Source organism: Monodelphis domestica, chromosome 1 (genome assembly GCF_027887165.1).
Source record: "Monodelphis domestica isolate mMonDom1 chromosome 1, mMonDom1.pri, whole genome shotgun sequence".
In the NCBI taxonomy this organism is placed as follows: Eukaryota; Metazoa; Chordata; class Mammalia; order Didelphimorphia; family Didelphidae; genus Monodelphis; species Monodelphis domestica.
The window spans coordinates 236,489,326-236,514,376 of NC_077227.1; the positions used below are offsets into that span (position 1 = coordinate 236,489,326).

The window sequence follows — 25,051 nt, forward strand, 5'->3', positions numbered from 1 at the left end:
TGAATATTGCCTTGCTTATGACAGGGAAGAAAGAGAAACTCTGGAAATATCTTGAGGGTTTTTTACTGTCCTCACTGTGGGAAACATCAGGAAGAAGACCTGAAGACCTGCTGCTGTAAAAACTTTTGTGTGAAAGGAGAAAGACCAGAAGACGTGTTTGCCTGGGCTCTGAAACTCACCTGAGAACCACACTCTGCTCAGAGAGCATATGAAACATTTTGGCTCGCTGTTTTTGTGTATTTGGAGAAAACCTTAACATAGATAATTTTACTGATATATAAGGATTTAGTTAGACTAGTCAAATAGGGTTTCTGTGAAAACTTAGTTAATGATAAAGAATTTGCAAGAGTAGCTTGGGTGAATTCTCAAGACGAAGAAATATTTCACTGTAAGGTAAAAGGAAAGTGGGTAGAGAATCTAGTTCCTTTAGAGTTAAGGCATCCTATTATTAATTGTATATATATATGTAATAGTCTCCAAGGCAGTTTGTGCATTGTTCCCAGTAGAGGGAAGTTCACTCTTGGAATTTCCTTCAAGGAGGAGAACTAAATACTTTGTAAACTCTAAGAAAGTATACACAACAGTATCCTCCTTATTAATATCTTTATTACTATTTTGGTGAGTTTTGGTGAGAACCTCACAAAATTTGAGTTTTAGAGATTAACTGGTCTGTTAGAATGCTGTCTCACAGCCGGGGTCCATCACTCATTGGCACTCAGATAGCTGCAGTTCCTGTGAGAAATGCAACAGAAGGCACTATTTTATAACAGTGGCTATGCTACTGGTAACTTAACAAGCTACTTTAAAACACAGGCTTTCATACTGTTATAAGCCTTGAGTATGAAATGAGAACAAGAGGTAAAGTTCTCCAGAGATTTACACAGGCAGACCTTGATGCAATAAAAAAGAGAATTCCTAAACAAGATATTGCAATCTGTGTGGCAGCTAGCTTTCCTTCCCAATTTTTTCCTCATAACTATGCCAGAATTCATACACAATTCACTTGGTTATGGAATACGAAAGCCAGTATTGTCTATGACCCTACTGCAAGTAATATCATATACACCACTACTGATTCTGATCCTGGCCTGCCTTTATATGATGACAAAACCTCTGGTAGCCATTTTTAAGAGATGGAACAGAATTAACAAGACGCATATTGAAAAAGAATGAAATGAATTACATTATCTGAAAACTAAGCTAGACCGAATGGAGGCACAATACCAAGAATTAACTCAGGCAAAAGTAATAGTGCCAGGAATTATAGAATAAGAGGCAGTGAAGTTAGAGGGTGCAGAAAAACCTAATGCACCAAATAAGCTCCAAGTAGAAACAAAAGTTCTAGAAAAGAATCCTTCACATATCTTCCCTCTAAGAAGGGTTCTCATGGTCTCACCAGATATGGGTATCTGATATGTCAAAGCTCTCCAGAGATTTACACAGGCAGACCTTGATGCAATAAAAAAGAGAATTCCTAAATTTGAGGAAGAATCCATGGGAGCAGTAAAATAATTTAAAAGGATAGTTAAGATCTTTGACCCTTCGTATCTGGACTTTCAAATTTTAATGAATGAGGTATTATTGAAATGGGAAAAGCAGCAGATTATTGAGGAGACTAACAAGAACCCCAGACTCCCCAACTGGCCAGAGTTGGACGCAGATTGGAAGCCCAACTCAGTTTCATTGGACAGGGAACTCTCTATTGCAGGGAAGCCATAATTGAGACAATGAGATTGAATTCTAAGCTCCCGCGGACTTGGTTAATGTTTGAACCTCTTAGGCAGGAGGTAAGAGAGACCCCAGCAAGTTTTCTGGACCATGTATTAGAATGTGGAGAAAAATGGGTAGGAACTGATTTGTTGACTGAGGACGACATTAGTCACATATGCCATCAATTTGTGAAAAATGCTTGTCCAGTTGTTAGCAACCCTTTCAGGAGCAGCTGTCCAAATTGGTTTATCATAGGGCTAGATGAGCTTAAAAGTGTTGCTATTTCTATATACTAGGATGAAAAAGACAGACAATCAGATGAGCAGAATGATGTTATTGACACTCTAACCAGAGAAATAAAAGAGCTGAAATTAAAATGAAAAGGAAATGAAGTCCAGCAGAATAAATCTGTGGCTGCACTGAGGACATATAGACCACCTAGAAATAATTTCAAACCTAGGCAGTATAGACAAAATCAACCAATATGTTATCTGTGCAATAGACCCCTGGCCATATGATGAGGGACTATAGGTTCAGAGGAACTGTAGGTTTAGAGGACAATTCTCCAGACAGTTACAGGGGAAACTGAGGCAGTCCATTTAACAACTACAATGGGTTTAGACAAAGTACTTATGGATACAACAACTTTTAACAATTGGTTTAATGAGTTTGGCAATATATATATCAAGGATCAAATTTCCCAAATAATTGCAAATACAAACTTTAACTGACTGTCATAAAAATGGTGATTGCTTTAAATTGTGTCTTTTTTGTTTTACCTATAAAACCTAGATAGTAACTTTTCTTAAAGTTAAAGCATGCATGGTACAATTAAGGATATTATTAATCTTGTTAATTCTTTTTCCTAGCCAAACTTTGGTGCTTCTTTGCATATGCTGAAAGTGAAAGTAGGTGGTGATGGACTAACAACAGGTAGGACTTTTGGGAAAATGGGCTTTTTTTCCAGTGATCTATATGCTTAACTTTAAAGTGCCTTCTTTGGAACATAGAGATCCCTATTTTGTGTCTTGGTTGGGAAATTGTTTTGATCTAAATTTTATTTTAAGCTGATTTTTCTGTCTAAAAGCCACAGATTGATCTTAGGTTAGCTGAAGTAAATTTATAATGGAAAAGAACCATTTTTTAAAGATGATAGATGAAAGTATGAAGTTTGGAATTTCACTGGGAAGTTGAAAAAAAGGGACAGGTATAAAAGAAAATTGCTGAGAAAGAAAGGCAAGTCACTTAAAATCATATTTCTGTTTAAAAATAAGTGACAGCCCTTTAGCAAAAATAAATGGTCATAAAGGAATTATCAATATTTGAAATGCTATATGCTATAGTATAGTTGTTTTGTTTAAGTGTATATGGCATATAATAGTAGTTTAATAATTTTGGAACCTCGGGCTTCATGTAGGGGACATTTTTATAGTCTGGATCCCAATATATTAAGCTCTATGGAAAAGACATTCATTTTTGTTGCATGAAAATTTTAGTTTTATAGGAAGAATACTCTTTAAGATAAGCAAGCTATTTGTGGGAGACCTGTAATTTTTTAATGCATGTAATTTTATTTTTGTATTTGAAAATGTATAAATATTTATATGATATATATTGAAAATATATAATAATAAATAATAATAAAGAACCAAAAAACTAATTGAATGGTAATTCTCCCAAAAGACATCAAAAGGAGGTTACATGTATATCTTCCATCCTAAGGTTTAATTATAGAGCCAGTGATGACCTGAATCATCTTCATCCATATTGAGAATAATAAGGAGCATTAGAAATTACCTAGTCTAATGCCCACATTTTTCACATTTACATATTTAGAACTGAGGCTCAGAGACATAAAATGGTCTGTGCAAGGTAGAGCTAGGATCTGAACTCCATTCTTTGAACTGTATCATAGTACTACTGAGTCTGGTAACAGAAAACAGTCCCTCTTCCTGAATTCCTCTCCTGGCAGAGATTGATTAGGGCAGTTATAGTGAACCTGTTAGTGATGGAGTGCCAGGCCCTGCTCCAGCCCATCCCCCAAACTGAGTGCTATCCCTTCTTCCCCACTGATTGCCATATCCCTCTTCTGTACTTAGTGCTGGGTATACCCCCTCCCCCACCCTTCTGCTACACAGGGGAGGGAGAAAGCAATCCCATTGGGCTGCTGGTATAGGGGTGGGTGATGTGAGGAATGACATCAGTGAGTGTAGAGAGGGGGAGAGGAGTGGCTTGAGTACTCTACTCCCCTCTAGCCCTGCCACCAGTTAGCCGCCCACCTTACTTCCTGTAGACTCCCATTGGGCTGCTGGGAATGTGAGAAAATGTCATCAGGTCTGGTGGAGAGGGTGAGGGGAGCAGCTCTGCCAGAGTCCCTCTGCCTTTCTAGGACTGAATTCTGAAGGTGAGGGTGTGGCCTTGTACCCACAGAGAATACTCTGTGTGCCTTCTGTGGCACCCATTCCGTAGGTTCGCCATCACTGGATATGGGGTTACCAAAAGTTTTTTTAGCTTGACATCCAGGATAATGGTAGCCAGAGTAGTTGGCCCAGTCAAGATGTAGGAACCCATTTCCTCAGAGTAGGAGAGGGCAAGTGGATGAAAGCCATCTGCTATACATAATGGAGATTTAAAATTAAATTCTTAAAATGAGGAAAGAGAAAAGAAAATATTTTTAGCTATGTTAAAAATGGAATTTCTTTGCATTTGTGAAGAAATTCAGAGGTTACACAGTATCCACAGCAACCATAATTTGACCATTTAGTATGTAATAGTTGTCATTACTAAAGTGAAAGCAATTCATATTGTATATGTTAGCTGTGTGGCCAAAAGACAAAAAAAGTATGGCAGCAAATAATCCCTGGGGTTTCTGGTAGTCATTAAATTTATATATCAAAAGGAAATGAGTAGTACACTTTATACATAAGCCTGTTCCAATATCTGTTGCTTCCTTTTCTGTTAACAAAGGCAGGTTTGTAGAATGGGAGCAAATGTGGAAGCTGTGTGATTCTTTGAAGGCTGGCTGTGAACCTATTTGAATCACCAAGTACTTGCTACCTTGTGGTATATTTTTTCCTTTCTTATCTTAGTCTTTCTTAAATAATTATAACCTGTAAGACTAGCAGGAACTCTGAACTGAGGCCCATGCTAGATCACTGGCTGAAAATTGTATTCAAAACTGAGGAAAATAAAAATTCATATGAAGAAAATGAAAATAAAATTAGGACTCTTCCCCAGTTGAAGTTAGGAAGATTAGGAGTAACACTTTAGGGCTTTCACATTCCATGATTGAGTAGTACCTATTGTAATAACAGTAACTTTTAGGACTATAATAAAGGCACCTTCCACTATATTTGATGGTACTTTGGTGTAGTCTACTGTATTAAAAAGGAGGTTAATTTGTATTTGAGGGGTGATTAAATTAGTATAGAGAGGGAAAAAGAGGAGAGAACCTCCCCTCTCAAAGCAGGGTACAGGGAGACAGCTAATGTTTAGGGTTAGCTCAGAGAGAGGAGAGGGGGCTTGAAGATTTTCCCCCTTCTGCCTTCTGTAAAGATAATTTTAGGGTTGTGACTTAAATCTAAATTAATTGGTTGCCAGGGAAAAATCCCAAATAAAATACCCAAGTCAGTCTGGAAATTTATGGTAATTTAAATTAATATAGAGGGAAAGATTTCAATGAGAAAGAAGGAAGAGGGTATAGGATTTCTCCCACCTGGCCTGTGCCAGGGGGAGTACAAGATCTCCGCCACTAGGTCTTTGAAGGAGATTAGATGCTTCTATTAGGATAAAGTTGGAAAGTAAAGGAGAAAAACTCAGCCAGAAACTCACCACCAAGCCAGACAATAGCTGTAGCCACGCCAAGATGCTGAAAGTCCCAGCCACAAGCCACCTCTCCATGGCCAAAGGTACTGGAGAGAGGAAGTGACGCGAAATATATAGACCTTTTACTCTTGTGTCCCCTCCTCTAAATTTTCATGTCTACCAATCACACCAGAGGCTTTTCTCCAGGACTTCCCATTATTTAGTTCTCATCTTCTTTGATTAGATTATATCTTTTGAGTTACTTAACACTTCTTTGTTAAGTTCACCTTTTGTTAGTTACTTAACCTTTTTGTGATTAATTTACCTTTTATAGTTACTTAACATCTTTTTGTAGTAAGATCTAAAAATAGACTTAGCTTAAAGTTCTAGCTTCACTATAAAGTAAGAATCAAGTACCTTCATTATTCAATCAAGAGATTACAATTTTATCTTCACTATAAAGTAAGATCTAAGTAGGGTGGAATAATTTAAAGTTCACGCTTCCCTTCTTAGCTAAAGCTGCTCTCCCCAATTCTCTTTTGTCCCTCTTGTCCCCTCTCCACTACTCAAGACCAAAGGGTCTCCCCTTGATCTGTTCACTCACACACAGCTTGGGGAAAAGTTAACTCTTTTAATGTCAACTCAATCAAGATAATACAAAGAAATAATGGGCAGGGAAGAATGAGAAAGGAATGTGGGAAAAAAAGGGGTCCCTGTCTCTATCTAAAACCTTTTTCCTCCCTCCTTGAGTTTGGGGGGAACTTAGGCCTTGGTAGTCTGAACCCCCTGAGAGAAAGTCAGGTTGACTCATCCCTAGGCAACAGGAGCTGAGGTAAAGTCTGCTCAGGTTTCTCTTCAAAATGTCCTTTCAATTGGGAAATGTTGGGGGGAAGGATTTCCAGTCACCAGCAGAAAAAAGTGGGTAACCCTCAGGAGAAAGTCTTTTTTTTTCACCCTCTCCCTTCAGCTTTTCAAGACTGAGAGAACAACTCCTCTAATAGCCAGAGTCTTCTCCTCTTCAGGATTCCACTCTCCTGGGGCCCATCCCCCATTGATCAATTTCATACACTCTTCAGCCTGACACTTTTTCTTTAGTGGTAGCCTCTGTCACACTACTAGGAGTTTATAGAAAAGCAATTGAATATCGAGGAAAGTAGGAGCTTGGATGGATTGGCACCAACTCTCCTTTCACCTCCCCTGAGTGAGGCTGTTGATAGGTGCTGCACAGGTAATTAGGGGTTTCCTGATGAGAAAAGGTGATGGGGAGTTGAAGGAAGATCTCCCCTATAAAATAGACCCGGGGTAACCCCAGATTCCCCAGCACAGAGAGGATCTGGAGACAAGTTGTGATATGGAAATCACTTTAAAAGACTGATATATATTAATTTAAGGTCACCAAGGAATTCAGCTATGTAGTTCCTAAATGAAAACTCAAGTCAGCTGTCAAACTTTTTTTATGGTGTTTTAATTACAAACAGGAGGAAGAAAAGTATTAGAGGGAAAGAGAGAGAGGGGGGAAAAGGAAGAGAAGGAAATAGGGCTTAGATACCCACTCTGCTTAAGCTGAGCCAAGGGCCCAAGGCCCTGGATAGCTGAGGCAAAGAAAAGAGATCAGTCCCTATCACTCACGTGACCAAAATGGAGAAAACAGTCTCAGGGCTCCTCCACACCAAGCACCAGGCTCCAACAACCACCTTCTCCCTCCACACAGGAAGTCCCCAGAACTCCTGAGCTGTCCTCTACCTCACTTCCTGTGTCTCACCTATGCCAATGGTGGCTCTAGCTTAACCCAGGACCACCCAGAGGTCTGTCCCCTTTGCACATGTCTGTTGAAGGCCATATGCTCAAATAATTAAATCTTGAGCTTTGCTGCAGCCCTTCCTAAATCCTGTTACCCTGAATAGGGTGGAGATTGTAGTTTCCAAGACCTTATTCTGTCATTCCAAGTATCTCTATTGTTATTGATCAGGAAATAGCCAGATCCCATCCTCTAAAGAATGGTTTGAACAGGGTTGAGTAGTTTTGAAATTCACATTCCACCCCCTGAAGCCCAAGGAAGACTAATCTCTCCTATGGGTCTTGTAAACATACCAGCTATGAAATTACAATGGTTAGAGATAAGGGAAAATAGGAGAGATAGAGAGAGATAGCAAAACCAATGTTTTGCTCAGCACATTGACAAAAGCCAATTAGGGGGAAGTCCCCTTTGGCAGAAGAGTGTACATTCAAAATAAATTCAATCAACCTTCAGTTCAAGCAACCACACCCCAAGGTTCATTCTTGATCTTGATGTAATATAGGTTTTCTGGCATCTCTATGCAACAGTTCATTCTCTGGATTTAGGAGTTAGCAAGCTTCTTCCTTGAAGATGTTTCTCAAACAAAAAACCGTTTCAAAATCTTGGATTTTTATTAAAATACAATCCCCCCCTGAAGTGGGTGTTAAAAAAATCCAGTTCAGCTCAGGATGCATTGTTGAGTTATGGGGGTGTATGAGTTAGTTATTAAAAGAATTCAAAAACAATAAAAAAACAAAAAACAAGAATATATAAAGGGAAAAATATGGAAGAAAGTTAAACTTTTGGGAGAAAGGGAAGAAAAAAATTCAAAATCAGAATCAAAATACCAAAATCTACGTATAAAATGTTGGGTAAACAAGAATAACTTCATAATGGGCCCTTGTAAAGGTACAATTTAAAGTAATTTCTATCCCACAAGTCTGTAGGACAGAATGCAGTAATATTTCACTTACTCCTTTGCAGCCAAGACTGCAGGAAGTTGTCATATTATAAGAAGGAAAGGAACTAGAATTCTATTTTGATAGGGAAGAGTCATTCCCTGGTCTGACTTTTTTCATTCTCAAGGATATAGGGAGCCAGCATGATATTCAAATTTTTGTACTTGTATGAGTACTTCATAAAGAGTGTAGATACAAGGAAGTCCTATGACTTATATGTCAAGCATCGCAACCTCTAGTCCACATTACTATTTCCTGTGTGCTCTTTTGGCACTATTCAGGTTAAGTCTGTGCTCCTTGTTTTTATCCCATTTCCTAGAATCAGACACAAACATTAATCATAGTCCCATAATATTTTATCAATAAATGGCAGGTTCCCACAGTCTAAAGCTGTTTAGCTATGTATATTTAAACTTATATTACTGCAGAGAGAGAGAAAAAAATTAATTGTATGTACCTTTTGTACAAGAAATGAGGAAAGGGGAAAAAATCCAAATATTCAAAAGAAAAGCAATAATTAAAAAAATAAGGGAAAGAAAAGAAAAAAATCAGGAATTCAGTGTGATTTTGAAAAAACAGCAACCACTTGTCAATGGATTATTATCTTCAATGCATGTGATAGGATACAGTCAATCAGTCTCAGCAGATGATGCTCTCTTTACATGTGAGCAATGAATCCAAGAGTCCTTCTCTCCAACCTTTATAGATGTTGGAGTAGTTAACAATATTTGGAATGGTCCTTCCCACAAAGGCTGAGTTGTTCCAGTATGCTGGAAATTCTTAATATACACCTTGTCTCCTGGGTTCAGGTTGTGAAGTGAAAAGTCTAGTGGTCCAGCTTGTACTGCAGCTCCAGATTCATGAAGTTCACGCAGTTTATGCTGTAATTCCTATATATAGGAAGTAATAGTAGTATCTCACCCTAATAGTGATGTATATGCCGGGGAGAAAGGCTTAGCCTTTATAGGCGGATGTCCAAAAAGCATCTCAAATGGTGAAATATGTAAGTCTCCTCTAGGCCTGCTTCTAAGATAAAATAGGGCCAGCGGGAGAATTTCAGGCCATTTTAAATGGGTCTCAGTGCATAATTTGCCAATCATAGTTTTAAGTTCTTTATTCATCCTTTCAACTTGGCCTGAGCTCTGGGGATGATATGGAACATGGAATTTTGGAGTTATCCCCAAGCAAGAATATATTTGGTTTAAGACAGAATTGGTAAAATGACTTCTTCTATCAGAATCAATACGTGCTGGCAGGCCAAAAAGAGGCATAATTTCTTTTAAAAGCACCTTAGCAACAAAAGCCGCTGTGGCTCGGGTCGCAGGAAATGCTTCCAGCCATCTGGTCAGTTGATCTACTATGACTAGACAAAATTTATAATGTCTAACCTTTGGCATTGTTATGAAATCTATCTGTAGGTGCTCAAAAGGTGTGTAAGCCAGAGGACGCCCACCGAAAGCTTTGCCACGAAAGGCATGTTGGTAATATGCCTGGCAGGTAGAGCAGGCTGAACACACTTTAGAGGCTATGATAGTTAAACCAGGGGCTATCCATACTCTCTTAACAGAGTCCACGATACCCTGGGTACCAAAGTGACCATTTTTATGAACAGATTGGCAAATTTGGTGATAGAAACTTCTAGGGAGCAGGGGTTTCCCTCCAGACGATACCCACACTCCATTAATCTGTTTTGCTTAAAATTTTTGTTTTCATTTTTCCACTTCCTTTTCATTATAGGAATGTGATAAATTTAAATCATCAGTGGTTGTTAATGTTAAAATTAATCCAGGTCCTTCTATGGCTGCTACCTTTGCAGCAGCATCTGCTCAGTCATTTCCTCTAGAGACAGGGTCAGAGCCACTTGTATGGGCAGAGCAATGAACTACAGCTAGGGCTTCAGGCAATTTGAGAGCAGGAAGTATTTCATTAATAATTTCTGCATTAGCTATGGATTTTCCAGCTGAGGTTAAAAATCCTCTCTGGAACCATAGCATCCTGACTGAGTGACAAATGCCAAAAGCATATCTAGAATCCTTATAAATTGTTGCCTTTTTACCCTTGGCAATTATACAGGCATGTTTCAGAGCTATGAGTTCTGCCCCTTGAGCGCTAATATTAGAGGGCAGCGAAACTGACCACTCAGTGGCAAATTCTTTGACTACAGCAGCTCCAGTGTAGCGTATGCCATCTCTCATAAAAGAAGAACCATCAGTAAATAAGACCAGATCTGAGTTGTTTAATGGAGTGTCCAAGAGATCATCTCGAGGCTTTTCTGCCATGGATACTAGTGTTTCACAACTATGTAATGGTTCTCCTGAAGTTGGTAAATCTGGAAGCAAGGTGGCAGGGTTAAGAGTTGAACAGCGCTTCAAGGTAATGTTTTCATTGTTTAACAAGGTTATTTCATACCTTGTAATTTGCTGATCAGAAAATGCCTGTGTTCTGTGTCTTAGCAATAATGCTTCTACCTCATGTGGGCACATAATTGTCAATGGGCATCCCAATACTAGATAAACAGTTTTTGTCACTAGTAAGGCTGTAGCAGCTACTCCTCTAAGACATGGTGGTGCTCCTGATGCTACTGGGTCCAGTTGGGCAGAATAATAGGCAATTGGGTGCTGAGAAGGTCCCAAAATCTGAGTTAAAACACCTGAAGCTACCCCTCTTTGTTCATGTACATACAAAGTAAATGGCTTGTTGTAATCTGGGATTCCTAGAGCAGGGGCAGACAGGATAGCCTTTTTTTAGATCTGATAGAGCTGACAGGTGTTCTGGTTCTAATTTGAGGGGTTCAGGGACTGGATCCCTTGTTACTGCAATAAGGAGTTTAGTAACTTCCCCATAGCAAGGAATCCATTGTCTACAAAACCCTGCTGCTCCCAAAATTGCTCTCAACTGTTTCTTAGTGGTAGGAGCACTTAAATTTTGAATATTCTCAATTCGTTTGGGAGAAATCAAGTGGGCACCTGCAGACAGGATGAACCCCAAATATTCTACTTTAGGGAGGCACCACTGAACCTTATCCTTTGAGATCTTATAACCTATTTTGTGCAATTCCAAAAGAAGGTGCTTGCTATCTTCCTGACATGTTTCCGCATCTGTTGAAGCCAAGAGTAGGTCATCTACGTACTTGATTAATTTGCTGTTTTTAAATTTTATATTATCTGTATCTTGGCTCAAAATTTGCTCAAATAAGCTTGGGCTGTCTACAAAACCTTGTGGCAAAAGACTCCAGCAGTATTCACAGCCCTTCCAGGTGAAAGGAAAGATATCCCTCGAGTTCTCATGTATGGGTATGGAAAAGAAGGCTGAGCACAAGTCTACTACTGTAAAGTATGTAGCTGTGCTAGGAATAGAAAAAATAATAGTATTGATATTGGAAACTACAGAGTGTCTCTTTATAACGTGATTGTTCACAGCCCTCAAATCCATGTCATCATAATTTTCTTCCTCCTTTTCCTTGTTTCCCTTTAAAACATATATAGCTGTTTTTCGCAATTCTTCAAGGTCCATATCTGACCATCTTGGGAATTGTGTTCTAAAATAATTCTTAATTGCTTTGCAAGAGTTATTGACAAAGATCCTTCTAACTTGTCTTAAGCTATTCTCTTTAGTTAGGTCCCAATCCAAGTATCTTTCCCCAAACTCAATTATTCTATCCATGAATCTGGAGGGTGTTTCTTCCTCTTTTTGCTTAATTTTTTCAAGTTCCATCCACTTATCTATACTGTCTGCACATTCCTTCATTGCCATAAGGATGACCTCTCTACAACGGTATAGTTGTAGATAATCCTCAGGATTGTTATAGTCCCATTCGGGATCCTGAGATGGCAAATGTGCTGCATTATGCCCCCGGGTTTTGTTGACATGGGCAATTATTTTATTTTTTTCACGTTCACTTAAAAAAGCCTGTAGTAAGTTCTCAACGTCCTTGTAAGATGGATTATACTGAAAAAATATGTCTCCCATCTTTTTTGTTACTAGAAAAGGATCTTGTTCATATGTGGAGATATTTCGTGTAAATTCATTTATTTCTTGGGGAGTAAACGGTATCCTATGTCTTAAAGTCACCACATCCCCATTCCGTCCTATTTCAGGTACTTCTCTTAGAGGAAACAGGCCTCTAGTTGAATTTTGTACCTGTGGGTCAGTTTGACAAGGACAGGTTTCTCTAGGAGGACAAGATCTCCCTTGCATTGGAATTTGGTTTTCTGTAGGAGAGGAACATGAGAAGCTGGGATTGCAGGGGAAGGGTTTTGGTGATTAAATTCAGTCAAAATTTGCACTACACGAGAGAAGCAGTCTGTTAACTGAGCTATAGGGAAGGTTTTTTACATCTCTCTTTCAGGGAAGGAAATTTCCTCATTCAAAGGTTCAGAAACAGATCTCTTTCTGGTAGAGTGGGTGTTTTCCCATTGATCCTGGAAGAAACATTTTAGATCTTCTAATTGAGCTCGTATTTTATCCTCAATTTTTTTCATTTTAGCATCTCTAAATACAGTATTGAGGAGTACAAAAATGACATTACATATTAATATAAAAAATTGGAGGTATCCTGCATTCCTCAATGCTCCTAATTCTTCAACTGCCATATAAATGTCAAAGAATGTAGTATTCATTTATATATATATATAACTTTCCACAGGTTTTTTTTTTACTCCTAATCTAGGCAGTTGTTCCCTAAGGGAAAGGATATTTAGAAACAGCTCTCCCAGCCAGGACTTTAGGGTCCTGTTGCTAAGATTTAAAACAGCTGTTTTCTATCTAACTATCAGAGTCACACAGCTGGGAAGTATCTGAGGTCCAATTTGAATCTAGGACCTTCTGTCTCTAGGCCTGGCTCTCAATCCACTGAGCCACCCAGCTTCCCCTTAAGATTAAAGGGGAGAAAAGAAAAAAACAGCTGATTCCAATTTAACTCAAAGAGAAAAGAGAAGAGAGAAAACGTTTTTTATACTCACTTGTTCTAGTAGTTGTGTCTTTAAGCCAAGTTAGCTGTTAAAAAGGACTGTGTGGTGAGAAAGTAGAGTAAAAAGGCAAGAAAATTCAGGAAGTTTATTGAGGGAATTCGCTAGACTCCCGTGGTCAGCCACAATGTGATATGGAAATCACTTTAAAAGACTGATATATATTAATTTAAGGTCGCTAAGGAATTCAGCTATGTAGTTCCTAAATGAAAACTCAAATCATCTGTCAATCTTTTTTATGGTGTTTTAATTACAAACAGGAGGAAGAAAAGTATTAGAGGGAAAGAGAGAGGGGGAAAAGGGAGAGAAGGAAATAGGGCTTAAATACCCACTCTGCTTAAGCTGAGCCAAGGGCCCAAGGCCCTGGATAGCTGAGGCAAAGAAAAGAGATCAGTCCCTATCACTCACGTGACCAAAATGGAGAAAACAGTCTTAGGGCTCCTCCACACCAAGCACCAGGCTCCAACAACCACCTTCTCCCTCCACACAGGAAGTCCCCAGAACTCCTGAGCTGTCCTCTACCTCACTTCCTGTGTCTCACCTGTGCCAATGGTGGCTCTAGCTTAACCCAGGACCACCCAGAGGTATGTCCCCTTTGCACATGTCTGTTGAAGGCCATATGCTCAAATAATTAAATCTTGAGCTTTGCTGCAGCCCTTCCTAAATCCTGTTACCCTGAATAGGGTGGAGATTGTAGTTTCCAAGACCTGATTCTGTCATTCCAAGTATCTCTATTGTTATTGATCAGGTAATAGCCAAATCCCATCCTCTAAAGAATGGTTTGAACAGGGTTGAGTAGTTTTGAAATTCACAAAGTCTCATTGGTGACTTTGCCTCAGCGGGGGATGGTCCTGATGACTCTATATTGAAGCTGAATTCAGATACCTCCCCAAAATTCAAACCAATTACTTGACAGAATCTGACTGTGATTTAGATGTTTAATGATGTAACTAAAGGCAGGTTGGGAGATGGAGAGAGGGAATCGATATCCCTAATTGTTTCCTAATCACGGTCCTTTGCCCAGGTCTCTGTATAGTGGGTCTGGGTTTCACTGCCTCAGTCCCAGCTAATTTCACAATTTCTCTACAATATATCTATCATATATCTAACCTAAGGAAATAATAAAGTAGGTACAAGAGGGCTGAAATGGGAAGGGAAGCCAGGCTCCCCTTGTCAATGAATCCACAACTCCCTCAAGGTTTGAGGGATCTGAACCTCTGTAGGGATGTTGTTGTATCAGACTGATGATAACTTTGCAGAAGAAACTTGAACATAGGAATGGATAAGTCTTCTCATAGCTCTTGGTGAGGTCCTCAGCAAGGAGCTACATCTTCTTGGTTAAGGTCCTAGTACAAAAAGCAAAGAATTCCATATGGATCTTTCCCAGGTCTGTTCTCTCCCAAAATGCTTTGCTCTCCAAATGATGTCACTGCCACTCAAGGCCCTCTTGCAAACTTCCATCTTTCCTTCTTGCACCCTTTCTTACACTACTCGATAATGCTTATATACCATGTGTTTGTGATTTTTGCCTTTTTCATGGCCATATCAGGCAATTCAGTTCAGTAGATCTTTATAAGAAGCCTAATGACTATGATATTTCCCTTGATGAAATACAAAATTTAGAGAGAACATGTGCCATACCCACCTCAATTGGAACATCTGATAGTCCAATCAGGAGATAACATGATTACATGTTGCCATCATCCACGGTGTATTAAAGACGTTCATAAGCTGCTATGAGTCCTGAGGAAAGAGATTCCCTAACTATTTTGAAAATGAGGGAAAATTTCTTGAGGGAAGTGGCATTTGGGTAGAGAACACTAGCTGGGAGACCCTGGGCAATCACTTGGTTTCTGCTTGTCTCAGTTTTCTCATTTGTAAAATGGGGATAATAATAGCACCTACATCTCAGGACTCTTTTGAAGATGAAATGAGATTAAAATTCTAAAGTGCTTAGCATAGTACCTGGTACACAGTCGGTGCTATATATGTTAGATATTGTTATTGTTATTTTTATGTAATTTTTACGTTTATTGATGTTGTTTTTACTTTATATATACAATTACTTCCAATTTTTGAGAGGTCTCTTATGACAAAATAAAAGAGTTAAGTAAAACTGATAATAAAATTACCTCATGAAAGTGCACATATGTGTACATATCACCCCTGAATATTCCCCATTTCTTGAAAACAGTGAACAGAAATTTTTTCCATATACTTTCACATCCCATACTCATAGAAAAAGAAAACACAAAGTCCTTGTAACAAATAAGTATTGCATATGGCTGAACTCACACTGATGCCCAATCATACCTTTCCTACATGTGCATACTTGTATATGCAAACACATCCAGAAATCCACCCCTCCTCCTCTGCAGATCATTCTATTCCTTTAATCCTTAATCTCTCTGTAATGGATAACATTAGCAGTGTCTAACATGTGGCCTATGGGCCAGTGCAGTCTGCAATACTCTCTAGTACTTCAGAAGCCAGATTAAAATATAATTGGGAAGTATTTAACAAAGTAAAAATACAGTGGAACATTGGTAATGTTAATGTGGTTTTTTAAGTCAATATGTAGCGCCCATGTCCTTGTCATTGGTCCTCACCAATCTGAATTGGTTATTGCCTTGATCATACCTTTACAGTTTTCAGAGTTGTTAAACAATAACAACACTTTAGAGTATTGTTGTTATTGTTTAAATTATCTTCTGGTTTGACTAATTTCCTTCATCAGCTTATAAACATGCTCAAATTCATTTTTATAATATTGATGTGGTTTTTTTTTTGCAACAATCACTTTTTAAATTTAAATTTTTTTCCAATTACATGTAAATAATTTCCAACTCTTAAAAAGTATTATGAGTCTTGAACTCTTTCCCTCCCTCCCTCCCTTTCCATATCTTCCTACTGAGATGATAAGTAGTGTGATATAGATTTTACATGTGAAATCATATAAGACATTTTCCCATATTAATCCTTATTAATCTTTTTGTGGAAGGAAACTTGAATAAAAAAATTAAAGTGAAAAATATTTGCTTTAGGTCTTGATTCAGACACTCAATTCTTTCTTTGGAAGCAAATAGCATTTTTTACCATGAGTCCTTTGGGATTGTTTTGAATCATATAATATCAATATTCTAAAAGGTTGTGTTGGGATTCAGTGAGCACAGAAAAGGTTAGAGGATATTCAAGGCACAGCAAACATCATGAGCATAGATGTGGATGTAGGAAAGTATAGAATAATTTTTTTTCATTTTTTAAAATTTAGTTTTATTTTTTTTTCAATTCCAAACTCTTCTTCCCACCCTCTCCTGTCTTACACATTGAGAAGGCAAAACATTACATATATATATATAGTTTTGTTTTGTTAATAGGATTTCTTTGCAAGTATCTCAGCCACTCCCTTCCTTGTATCATAAAAGACATCATTGGGGAGACAGATGTATACATAGGTTGTGTCTTTCATGTTTCCATTTTTCAGTTCATTCTCTGGAGGTGACATTCACAGGTTATTCTTTAACTATGAAATCTTTAACTATATATAATGGTCTCTTGGTTCTACTCATTTTGCTCTTCATTATCCTATGCAGTTCTTTACAAGTTTAAAAAAAAAATAGCGTGCTCTTTGTTTCCTGTGGTGCAATAGTATTTCATCACAATCACATGCCACAATTTGTTTAGCTATTCCCCAGTTGATGGCCATACTACTAATTTCCAATTCTTTGCCAACTCAAAGAGAGCTTCTAGAAATATTTTGGAACATACAGATTCTTTTCTCTCCCTACTCCCCCTCCCCAATCTCGTTGGGAAACAGACATTTCTAAGCATATTGACAGTTTTATAGCTCTTGGGGTATAATTTCATATTGCTCTCCAGAATGGTTGGATCACTTCAGAGTTCTACCAACATTATATTAATGTCCCCATTTTCTACATCCCCTCCAATATTTGCCATTTTCCCCTTTTATCATTTTAGCCAATCTTATGGGTGTGAAATGATATCTCAGAATTATTTTAGCTTTGTACTTGATCAGTAGTGACTTGAAGCATTTTTTCATATACCTCTATATGGCTTTGATTTCTTCATCTGAAAATTGTCTGTTTATATCTTTTGCCCATTTATCAGTTTGAGGATGGTGTTTATTCCTATGAATTTTTATTTTATTTTATTTTATTATTAAAGCCTTACCTTCCATATTGGAATCAATATTATGTATTGGTTTCAAGACAGAAGAGTGGTAAGGACTAGGCAAGGGGGCTTAAGTGACTTGCCCAGGGTCACATAGCTGGAAATGACTGAGGCTAGATTTGAACCTAGGACGTCCCATCTCTAGGGCTGACTCTCAATCCACTGAGCTACCCAGCTGCCCCTATTCCTATGAATTTGACATATATATTTTAGATATGAGACCTCTTTCCCCCAATTTTCTACTTTCCTTGTAATCTTGACATCATTTGTTTTATTTGTACAAACCCCTTTTAATATGCACTCAAAATTATTTGTTTTACACATAGCTTTCCATCTTTTATTTACTCATAAATCTGATAAGTATGTTCTTTGTTCCTCCAATTTATTTGTATTTCTATTTATGTCCAGATCATGTATCTACTTTGATCTTATTTTAGTTAATGGTGTTATATATTGGTGTAGATCTAGTTTCTGCCAAAGTACTTTCTAGTTATCCCATCAATTTTTAGTAAAATATAATTTTTTATCCCCAAAACTTGGATCTATACTTTTTGTCAATACAAGGTTGCTGTAATATTTTACTACTATTTGTTATATGTCTGTCCTGTTTCATTGATCTACCTTTCTCTTTCTTAGCCAGTACCAGAGAGTTTTGATAATTACTGCTTTTTAATACAGTTTAAAATATGGCACTGCTAGACCTACTTCTTTTACATTTTTCATCAATTATTTTGATATTATTTATCTTTTGTTCTTTGAAATGAATTTTAATAATTTTTCTAGCTCAAGAAAATAATTTTTGGGTAATTTGATTGGGATGATATTGAGTAAGTAGATTAGTTTAGGTAGCTTTGTCGTTTAAAATATATTGGCTCTGCCTATCCATGAGCAATGATTATTTCTCCAGTTATTTAGCTTTAGCTTTATTTGTTTAAAAACTGTTGTATAATTATGTTTGTATAGTTCCTAGGCTTATTTTGGCAGGCATACTCTCATGCATTTTATTGTATCTGTGGCTATTTTAAATAGAATATCTCTTTCTATCTCTTCTTAGAGGACCTTGTTAGTAATATATAAAAATGCTGATGATTTAAATGGGTTTGTTTTATATTCTGCTACTTTGCTAAGATTATTGGTTATTTCAACTAACTTTTTAATTGAATCTCTAGGATTTTAATTTTTATTTATATATTTCTTTTTATCTAGTATTTAAAAATATATTAGTAATATATATGTAATATTGTCAGTGAAAACTGATTGTTTTATTACTTCTATGCTAATTCTTATTCTTTCAGTTTCATTTTCTTTTCTTTGTGCTATTTGCTAGCATTTCTATTATTATGTTAAATAATATTAGTGATAATGAGCATCCTTGTTTCATTCTTGATCTTATTTGGAAGACTTCTGGTTTCCACATTACAAATAATACTTGCCGATGGTTTTAGGTGGTTGATTTCATATCATTATAAGAAAAAATACATTTACACCCATGCTTTCCAGTGTTTTTCATAGGAACAAGTATTATATTTTGTCAAAGACTTTTTTCTTCATCTATTCATTGTACATTTATTGATATGATTATGTTTTTTATTATTTTGTTATTAGCATAATCAGTTATGTTGATAGTTTGTTTTCCTTGTATTAAATCATCCTTGCATTCTTGGTATAAATTCTATTTTTCCACAATGTATAATTGTTGTGATATATTGTTGTAATTTCTTAGCTAGTATTTTATTTAGGATTTTTGTATCCATATTTATTTGTGAAATTGGTTTATAATTTTCTTTCTCTGTTTTTGCTCTTCCTGGCTTAAGTATTGGTACTAAATTTGTGTCATAAAAGATTCTGGTAAAGCTCTTTCTTTGCCTGTTTTTTCAGATAATTTATTTAATATTGGAATTAGTTGTTCTTTGAATAATGGGTAGAATTTGCTTGTAAATCCATCTGTTCCTGATCCTTTTTTTCTTAGGAAGTTAATTTATGACCTATTCAGTTTCCTTTTCTAAAATAGATTTATTTAGATATTCTATTTTCTTCTCTGATAGTTTAGGCACTTTTTTTTGTTAATATTCTTCCATTTCACTTTCATTGTTAAATTTCCATATAATTGAGGAAAGTAATACCTAATAAAGAACTGCTTTAATTTCATCTTCCTTGGTGGTATATTCATCCTTTTCACGCTTAATGGTAGTGATTCTTTTTTCTAAATCATATTAACCATTGGTTTATTTATTTTATTGATTTTTTTTTCATAAAACCAACTCTTATATTTATTCATTAATTTTTCATTGGTTTTCTTACATTCAATTTGTTTGATCTCACCTTTAATTTTTGGGATTTCTAATTTGGTGTTCATGGGCATTTTAAGTTTGTTCTTTTTCTAGTTTTAAATTGCATTCCTAATTCATTGATCTTTTCTTTCCTTGTTTTAGTAATACAAACATTCAGGGATAAACATTTTTCTCAAATATAGCCATAGATTTTGGTATGTGATCTCATGATCATTTTCTATAATGAAATGATTGTTTCTATGATTTGTTCTTTAAGATTATTTAAGGACTCATTCTTTAAGATTAAGTTATTTAGTCTCCAATGAGTTTTTACTTTTTTGTTACCATGATCAGTCCTTATATATACAATTTAATTGCATTATTGTCTGAAAAGGATACATTTAATATTCTGCTTTTCCATGTTTAACAATAATGTTTTTGTTCCCTAATAGATGGTACATCTTTGTAAATGTACCATGTATTACTGACAAGAAAGTATACTCCTTTCTGTTTCCATTCTGCTTTCTCCAGATAACTATCATGTGTAACTTATCTAAGATTCTATTCAACTGCTTGACTTCTTCCCTATTTATTTTTTATTATATTTCTTGATCTGAAAGAAGAAAATTGAAGTACCCCAAAACTATTATTGTTTTGTTTTCTGTAGCTGACAAGCTTTTCCTTTTAAAAATTTGGATGCTGTAACATTTGGTACATATAGATTTAATATCAATAGTACTTCATTTTCTATAGCATCTTTTAATAATATAGTTTCTTTGTTTCTGTCTTTTGATTATATTTATTTTAGCTTTAATTTTGTCAGAGGTCATGATTGCTACTGGTGCTTTCTTTGTATTAGGTGAGGCATAGTATATTCTGTTCCAGCTCTTTATTTTTTACTCTGTGTTTTTCTCTCTTTTTAAAGTGTGTTTCTTACTAACAACACAATGCTAGGTTTTGGTTTTTGATACATTCTGCTATCTGTGTTTGTTTTATGGGTGAATTCATTTTACATTTACATTCAAAGTTATAATTTGTCTCCATTTTGCTTTTCTTCATTGTCCTCTTTCTTTTTGCTATATTTTCCCTCAGATGTCCAACTTATTTTGTCCATGGTCTCTCCAATTTGTACTCCTAATTGAAACTGTTCCCTTTGCCCCCTTAGTTCTAAATTAGTGTGTCCTTCTTAAGGTCCCTCCTTTTTCCTTTCCCCCTTCTCTGTATACCTCTCTGTCCTCATCTCCTTGCCCTCTTTTCTCTTAGTCCTGTGAAGGGGCCTTTTAGTCCCTCCCTTCTATCCCCTTTCCCTCCTGTTTCTCTGTAAGTGAAGAAGACTTTAACCCATTTAGTTGTGTTGTTCCCTCTTTAACCCAGATCTGATGAGAGTTAGAATAGATGTGTGGTCAGCTTGCTTGGGTCCCCAAAGCCCTTCCCTGATCAATGGTCCATCCCCTGCTGTGGATTAGTAAAGATCTCTGGGGCAAAGTTTTTAGCCTATGCAATCTCACCTAGGGCTTGTTGCCTGTTGGCTCTGCCTGTATTGGCCACTGTTGATATGAACTCACAGGTTGATCAGACAAGTGAGGCTGCCAGTTCTGTCCCCTAGAGCAGTCAAGGTAAATGTATGGCATGTGTGCCAAACTGGGCATGCAGAGCCCTCTCTGTGGGCATACCTGCAGTCACCCAACAGATTTCCTTCCTAGAATGCCCAAGGGACTGGGGTGAAGCTGCTTCCCTCCTTCTCTCCATGCGCCTGAGGACATTGCTCAGTTCCCCCATCCCTCTGCCCAGTATCCAATGGGAACACTTCCTCCCTCCTCTATCTGGGGTAAGGTGCTGGGTCAGGGGGAGGTGGGGAAGGTTCACATGCCATGTTCACAACAGCCTACTGAGTCTGGTGATTCCTGTTGTGGGGTTGGAGAGAAGCTAGGTTTGAGGGAAGCATAGCTCACAGTGTGGCACATAACTAGAGGGGAGCAGAGGTTTGGGCCCTTCTCCCCCTCCTCTCCACAACCCCCTCTTATTCCCCATCCCTCTGCTTAGTCTCCCAATAGGAGTTCTTCCTTCCTCCACAATCTGGGGTAAGTAAGGGGGGTGGGAGGAGTGGGGGTGGGGGTGGTTGGGCATGACATGACACTTGTTCTGGAATAGGGGGGAGGCGGGGCAGCACTCAGTCTCCAAAATGTTTCCCACCATTGCACTAGGGCTTGGCACTTGTTGATTCTGTGGTGTTATTTGCCTGACCTGGTGAGACTGAGGGTAGGGAAATCAGAGAGACCTTCCTCCCTATTTGTCCTTGGCTGCTCAGCTTCTTTCCTGACTTTCATCTGGTTTTGCAGTTTTTAGCAATGATTCTGTAGAGGTTTTTTTCTGATTGTTTGTGGAGGAGTTTGGAGAGCAAGGAATTCTCACACCCTACTTGGCCATCTTCACATGATCCTGAAAAGTTCTAAGGACTAAAAGTTCTAAGCAAGCTCTAAATACTTATTTCTGTGTGCATATTATTTAATTATAAGAAATATATTAAATATTAAACTTTAACCAATCATTTAAGAAATCTTCCTATGAAATTATTTTTCAATTTCAGATTTAAATCTGGAATACTATTTCTTGGAAGTGTGTTTTTAGGTGAATCTAGCATAGTTTGAAGGGCTGTAAACTAAAAATTTCTTTCTCTTTTTTCCCCCTTTGTTCTGTTTAGATGGCACTGAGCCCTCTCATATGCCCCATAGAGATGAGGAGACCTATAGCCGGGGCTATGAATGGTGGTTAATGAAGGAAGCTAAGAAGAGGAATCCCAATATTACACTTATTGGTAAGAAATTTAAATTTTGGTTCTACTTCAGAGCTTGCTTATTATCCAGATCAGTTAAGTTCTCATTACTTTATAATGGCGTTACTCTTTATTTTTTGACCGTGAGTTTGATTTGGGAAATAAACCAAATTATTGGAATCCATTCTAGTAACAACTCAGTCATTCACTGGAGATTCAGATGACTTGGCTAATAGCCTAAATCAAAAATCTAAAAGGCTGAACATTAATATCAATTTTTATTATAGAACAAGGTGTATATATATTAACATATATATATATATATATATATATATATATATATAAATTCACATGGCATTTTTTAAGAGTACATTTTCTAAACTCAGAGTAGTTGTAGAAAAGGTCTTCAAAGAGTGTTGTGAACAATTGAAACATTATCAGAGTAAGTATTGTCTCAGGATGACTAACTAGCTAACTAACTTAAGATTTGACATCCTTTCTAAATCAGTTCTGTTATTTCTATTTTCACATTACAAATATATGAATATTGATTGAGATCTAGAGAGGATCTTAGAAGGCAGTTAGGCCAACTTCTGATTTTAAAAATGTGGAGACTGATAATTAGAAAGATTAATTGATTTCTTTAAAGTCACAGAGGGACTAAGATTGAGATGGAATTCAGTTTCGGGTTCCCTCATTCCAAATCTAGCACTGTAAGAGAAAATGTTAATACATAGTGGAGATGGAACATGGCAAAAAACATGATTGACAGACTGAGAGTCAGAATGTTGGAGAGGAGTCTTCTAGGAAGGATTTTCAACTGTGAGAGGAGGTTCAGTCACAAGCTTTGTGGGGGTGAAGAGCTTTTCCTGAACTCTGGATAGTGAATCTCATCTATTTCCAGGTGTATTGCCATTTGACTTCAACACCCTTGGTGTCTATAAACACTTCTGGTTTCCATCTTAAAATGATCTTAGTGACTGACAGGACTTTTCAGCTTAACTCAAGAGGAATTTGTTCCCTGGCAAGCAGGTTATGTGTCAGTCCAGAAGATAAAGTAACTCCCTTTGTAACACCCTCTCTTAAAGACTCAAGCCTCTTTTAATCATTAGTTTAAGATAGTATAGAAAGAAGAGAAAGGGAAGAATTGATTTCCAGACTGGGCCCAGCTGGTGGCCAAAGCCGGGGGACTCAAGTCCAGTCTGGACATTCAGCTTAGGGATCTTCTGCTTTCCTTTTTTCTCAATCTTTCCCTAGCTAATTGTATAATAAACCATCTTTAAATTAAAATTCATATGCAGTCATGAGAGGGTGAAAGGACTTTGGGGAGAAGGAGCTTTATTTTAGCCCCAAGTAAAGTCAAATTTCTTGGGGCATCCATTACTGGTTTCCCTCTGCAGATCTGTTCAGAGTAAGAAATCATCTAGGGAAGAGCTAAGTTACTTCAAAATTTCCTAGCCAACCAATACAATCCTAATTTCCTGAAGTGATCTCTGCTCTGTAACAATCTACCCTTTCAAGTTCTCTTTTAGTAATCCAGGCTAAGATAGAGAGCAGCTATTAGCTCTCCACTCAGATAGGGAAGGGGTTTCTCTGGTAGTTCATCAGTTCACATAAACTAATCAATATTATCAACCCAGGGGTTCTCCTTTAATCCCTTTTTATAGCACTCTATGTTGTTTACTTGTATGCTGACCTGCCTGCCAATATGTATCTGTCTGTATATAATCTATAGTATAATATAATGGTATAAACTCCCTGAGAGATCATTAAATTATTACTGTAATTATTATATATGGTGTAGCGATTAAATTTAGGTTTCGACTCAATATAAGAGTTAAAAAATAATATTGTGGTCCCTGTTGATAAAATATTAGCCCCTAAGTTAAAATGACTATTAGCAGTTTTTATTTACAACTAGGTAGAGATAGTGAAAGTGGGAAATATAGGAAGGAGACAAAGCCTGTTCTAGCCTACCAGCTCTAAGTGCTGCTCCAGTGAAGTCTGGTTCAGCCCCTGGCAGGGGCTTCCCCAAGTCCCAATATTCATGTGGATTTCCCAGTAATCCTCAGCCAGAAGTCCCAGTGGTCTCTTCAGCTCTACTCACAGATGCAGAATCCAAGGAAGAGTCTCTCCAAGGAACCAGACTCTCCAAAACCAAGGAAGTCAAGAGAGCCAAGGAACCAGCCTCTCCAAAAACGAAGGAAGGAAAGAGGGCCAGACCATGTTCATCTCTTCTTTTATATCCTTTCTTTCATGTCATTTCCAGTCTCTCCTCTTCTTTACAGGAACCAATTTCAGTCTCCCAATTTGCCTAGCACTGTCTAAGGAGGGGCAGTGCTTGTGTTTTTTTGGGGGTATGAACTAGTAAGTGATTTATGAATTCTCTTACCTAATGGTTAACTAGCTACTAAGTAGGGGTACTTTAAGTTCTTGTTTGGATAGGGAGAGTTAATTCTATCTTCAAAATGGTAATATAATAATTGTAGCACATATATATTATACATGTGTTATACTATATAATAAAGTATGTATATTATATAATAATATAAAATATATACTACTGTATAGTAAATATATAGTGCTCAATAATATAGTGT

The 25,051-nt window shown here is 37.1% G+C and overlaps 1 protein-coding gene across 9 annotated transcripts in view; it reads left to right on the forward strand.

The window, feature by feature from the left end:
- LOC130457893 (galactocerebrosidase-like) overlaps positions 1-25,051 on the forward strand; it is a 147,301-nt gene that overhangs the window by 18,558 nt on the left and 103,692 nt on the right. For 8 of the 9 annotated variants that reach the window (XM_056820607.1, XM_056820615.1, XM_056820598.1 and 5 more), the window contains exons 3-4: positions 2,580-2,643; positions 22,380-22,493. In XM_056820607.1, coding sequence (XP_056676585.1) covers positions 2,580-2,643; positions 22,380-22,493 — 178 coding nt within the window. Of the gene's footprint in view, positions 1-16; positions 394-2,579; positions 2,644-22,379; positions 22,494-25,051 lie in introns of those variants that run through there. The other variant, XM_056820642.1, reaches the window with a different exon arrangement.